Consider the following 4,935-nt stretch of genomic DNA (forward strand, 5'->3'; position numbering starts at 1 on the left):
GGGGTTGAAAAACTTCTTCCTGTATAAGGCCATTTCTCTCTCGAATCAATGTAGCTATAGATGCTACCTCGGCTACAAGAACTTCTCTAGAGATCGAAGAAGAATTAGGAGTAAGCTTCCTCATTTATATTTTAAATAATTTATAAACACTTCCAACACTTCTCAAACAAGTTTTTTATAAGGTCAACATTCTACACCAAAGTAGTTATATATGCTCAAATTTGAGTGTCTTTTCGATAGATTTTTGACATTACAACAAATCACTCTTCTTTGTAACAGTCAAAGAACAAACCAAACCATCGGGATACAAAGTTGAAGGGGTGAACTGTACAAAATCGACCAATTATTTTCTATCCTCAAGTTTCCTTCAATTTTTTGAAGTTATGTTTAGTTAGTGCAGCATTATTTGATACTCCATATCAAGTGAAATTTGTAATACTTAATTAAAAACTTTTTAAATAAGAGAAACACTTACAGATTTACACAAATGATGTCATAAGAGCACTTGACAACAACGCCTAGTGTTGCACATCTTGTCTTCGAAAATACTTTTCCAAGAAGAGACCAAGAAAGACAAGTAAATAAAGTAATCAAGTAGCAATGCTAAAACGAATGTGCCTAAGAAGCACAGGAATTACAATGTCCGGCGAGCTCAATTGAGGTAGGTGACCATCAGTTTGCATCACCTCTACTATGGATTGACCACCAAGGTTCTGGTGGAGGTACTCAGAAACCACCACCGGAACAGCTAAGTCTTTCATACTCTGAATTATGTGACAAGGTATAGTGACATGGTGCAACAAATGTCTCATATCACTTTGAAATATGGTTTGTGCTACGCTTAATGATATGTCGGGTCTCATGTTGAATAATGTCCTGCTGAATTCTTGGACTGCCATTGTTTCCATATCACCTCCTACGACTAGAGGAGCAAATCCATCACACCATGCCTTGTAATTTGATTGCATGGCTTCAAATAACTTTTGAATCTCTTCTTGTTCAAATCCTCCGTAATAGTCTGTATCATTCAAGTATCTGAATACAAAGTTAAATGAATATCGTGAAATTGAGAACGTTTAGATGTTATAACGAATTAAAAGCACTACACAAAAATGTGCTAAATGAATAACAATAACATATGTTATTAGATAGCAGCGCAACAATTCAACACAGCATGGGCGTGGTGCGTGGAATCAAACCACATTTAACCTTTTAAATAGTGTAAAAAGTACCAAATTACCCAAGTTCAATTGTACCTGAGAAGCCCATATTAGACATAACATGACATGCAGCCCACGCAAATGATATTTAAGAAAGGATAATGCTATGCATACACCTCAAGGTGCACAAGCAAATCCCTTTAAAAAAAGGGGACAATTTGCAAAGACATTGAAAAAGTTTACTAATTCCATATTTACTTTCAAAACATTTTTTTTAAACAAAATTAAAAAGTGTGTACATTGTTACACAATACTCTACAATCATCGATTCTACTAATTGTAAAAAATTGTGTTACATTTGTAACACTCAATCTTCCAGCACTGACACTAGCCCTACTATTTGTAACAATCGTTTTACACCACTATAGCTGTCTCCACCACTTTTAACAAACATCGTTACACCACCACTACACCATCAACACATATTACCGTTCGCAACCACATTTGGCAACACAACGCTACCACTGCTACCTTCAATCCTTTTAATCGTTGGCAACCACTGCCATCACCATCTTCACCATCGTCACCCATCCCAAATTCCATCTCACCGCCATAGACCATTGCTTCCTCCTACCATCCCACTATAGTAAAAATATACAAAAAGAAATAAACTAAACCAAACTAAGGCTAGTAGACCCATCTAAGGGCTCGTTTGATATGATTTTTTTGTTCTTACTTTTACTTCATATAAGCTACCTTAATATTTGTTTGAAAATTAAGTTTTAAAAGAATTTTCTATTTTAGAAATTCTTTTGAAAATAGTTGCATTGGATTAACTTAATCGAAAAACTTTTCTACCTAGAAGAAGCATTTTATAAAATTAGCCAAACTGGGTTCAAAAGCTATGCCGAACGGGTTCTAATTATACCTACCTATGTGGCAGTGTAGAAATTCCTCTTACTTCACCACTTATGCTTCATAGAGTTATGGTCAGTATGACATGACATTTGCTTTTGTTTTTATTTCCTGTAAAACAGTTTTTGGAGGAATCTATCTTAATTTTTGTTTGAAAATTCATTTTTAAAAGAGCTTCCTATTCTGGAAGTATTTACATTAGACCAACTTCCTCTAAAAACTTTCTAATTAAAAGAAATACTTCATAAAATTAACCAAATGGGTTCAAAATCAACTTTTGAGTCTCAAAATTTCATTTTAACTTTTCAAAAGACATACCAAACAAGCATTAATAATGCGATTTATCAAACAGTGGTGATAACCACTAGTCCTCTCATATCCTTCAAGAAAAAATATTTATATCCACCAAATAGAAGACGGTTAAAGTCACAATAAATCCTCATTGCCGGTTATCTACTTCAGTGACCAGTAAGTCTCAAATGGACCATAATTGTGAAGACATGTGCTTGCTACTGTGTAAATAATTGACCGATATTGATTGATATTTACTAGTACGATGATACTTCAACTCAATGTTTACTGTTCAACAAAGTTAAACTATTTTCAGTCAATGATCTAACCTCGGCGAAGCAGAGATGGCGACAAGTTTGGTAAAAAGATCGGGTCGGGTTATCGAAGCAATAGCCCCAATCATAGCGGATACAGAATGCCCCACGAATATACACGACTGAACCCGAAGCTCCTCCAGTATTGCAATCACGTCATAGGCATACCCTTCCAGTGTCGAATACCTTTCAAAATCAAAGTAATCGGGGTTGGTGGTTCCGGCGCCTATATTATCAAACAGTATGACCCGATAATCGTCAAGCAGATGTGGTACAAGGTGCTTCCAAACCGACTGATCAGTTCCAAACCCGTGGGCTAGTACTATAGTTTGGTTACCCGAGCCTACAATTTTCACGTTGTGTGCTTCTTCAACTAAACCCATTTTCTTCTTTCTAGCAAACGGATTTTCCTGAGGTGATTTGGGGAGTGTCGTACAGAAGAGGCTGACTGAAGGTGGAAACTGCGTGGACTTGTTTTTATTGTCGTTTGTTGGTTCGGAATATGACGCAGAACCAGCTAGGTTCGGAGGGGTGATGACAACCACATGTTTGTTGATAATATTCTTCACAATTACAATATTTTTTGGACATAATTATTTGCACCTGGGCGTTCACGCGCTCAGTTACACGTCCCTCACATGGAGGATGGGTCCGCTCACAATCCCCATGCGAGGGACGTGTGAACACTCGAGTACAAATGAAATTTTTCATATTTTTTTTCCTCGGGTCCACAGTGAAATAACTATATGATTTTTTTTCAGCACAATGCTTATTGTTGGCAGAATAATCTGATTTTCTAAAAGTATGTCTGGCAAATATTTATAAACATTTATTAAAAATCAAGTAACTTTTTATCATGATGTCATGGAAACAACAAGTACTTATCTATTTATTCACCACTCATTTTTATTTGTTTATAGAAAATATGTTTATAAGTGCTTGTCAAACGAGCTAATGTTTTAAAAAAATTAAGTTTAATATCAAATTATAATTGCAAAGTTGATCTTCACATAAGATAGCGTGTACAATTTCTTTAAATTTTTAAGCAGGCCGTGTCACTCGAGAAAAGATAATTACCTCAAATTTCTAGATACAAACACAAGTCATCATATGAGTTGAGTTGTTGGAATTGGAATCAGAATAAGGTCATTGTGGACGAATTAACTGTAAAAAAATATTAGAACAATTATTTCGAAATCAATCTTGTCAACTGCTTGAAGTACAATTGGTTAGCTTTGTACGTAGACTTCATGTGATTGGATTAGTACATCATCGTGTTATCATTAATAGGATTTAGAGCTCTGCTCAAAGTCAGGCCAAAAATAGGGGCTCAACATGGTGTCCCCCAGTTGGCGAGGTGCCTGTCCCTCGACAGACACACCGCCAATAGGGGGCCGCCACTTTGGCCCCCTATATTTTGGCCTGGCCATAAGTATGGTCAAATAGGCTTTTCTTAGGATTCATTCAAACAAATTCATCCCATTTTAGCATGTTCTTTTAAATTATTGACTCAAGGAATATTGGACAAGAAATGAAAAATATTGGACGAACTTTCGAGGATTGATCTCTTTTAAGACAGAATATTTATGAATACTGTCTCGAAATCAAATTTCACGGAAGTCAATTTTTTTTCTCTACATAGCTTAAAATCCAAAGAGAATCCTACTTGAGGATTGCAATTTTCATTTTTCATTTTTATTATAGATACATAGCGCTTGATTGATTCCATTTCTTAGAAAAAAATCGATTTTTTGTGAACAAGGAACCTCAAATAATTAAATAAGCTTTGTTAGCAGATAGTTCATAACACTAAGGACAACTTTCCTCCAAATACATCAACCACTAGTTGGTCAAAATATCATTTTGCCTTAAATTACCTTAAAGTGGAAAAATATCTTCAGTGAGACAACTACAGGGCACAAGGCTATAATTGATATTGACAATCACGTGAAGGATGGGGCCCTATAAAATTATAAAATTTGGACAATATTTTTTGAGTTATTCCCTGCGTAACAGAACCCATACGGTACTGCCAACATTTGCTTTCATTTTTGGGCTCAAAATCAATGAAAATTTGTCAAGTGTTGATCTGTAAAAATTCTGTCAAATATTTTTTGTACCTATCATATTTTTAATTCAAATCCATACTTCCAAACAATCGGATACCAATCTCAACCAACCATAAGTTTATTATTGAGAAAATGTGCACATCCCCAGACCTAGAATTGGACTCCTTATAGACCTAGTGTACAAAC

At 35.3% G+C, this 4,935-nt stretch overlaps 1 protein-coding gene and 1 pseudogene across 1 annotated transcript; both read right to left on the minus strand.

Annotated features, from left to right (window-relative positions):
* The window catches only part of LOC111376068, a 10,678-nt pseudogene extending 10,554 nt beyond the window's left edge, over window positions 1-124 (minus strand).
* A 295-nt stretch (window positions 125-419) lies between these two features.
* On the minus strand, window positions 420-3,179 carry LOC111376079 (probable esterase KAI2). The gene is made up of 2 exons (XM_022999006.1): window positions 2,696-3,179; window positions 420-1,035 (listed from the first exon to the last, which is right to left on the minus strand). The coding sequence occupies exons 1-2, from the start codon at window positions 3,061-3,063 to the stop codon at window positions 591-593; spliced, it is 813 nt and encodes a 270-aa protein (XP_022854774.1). The 5' UTR covers window positions 3,064-3,179; the 3' UTR covers window positions 420-590.
* Between the last annotated feature and the right edge of the window lie 1,756 nt (window positions 3,180-4,935).

Source organism: Olea europaea, unplaced genomic scaffold, assembly GCF_002742605.1.
Source record: "Olea europaea var. sylvestris unplaced genomic scaffold, O_europaea_v1 scaffold1443, whole genome shotgun sequence".
Classification (NCBI taxonomy): Eukaryota; Viridiplantae; Streptophyta; class Magnoliopsida; order Lamiales; family Oleaceae; genus Olea; species Olea europaea.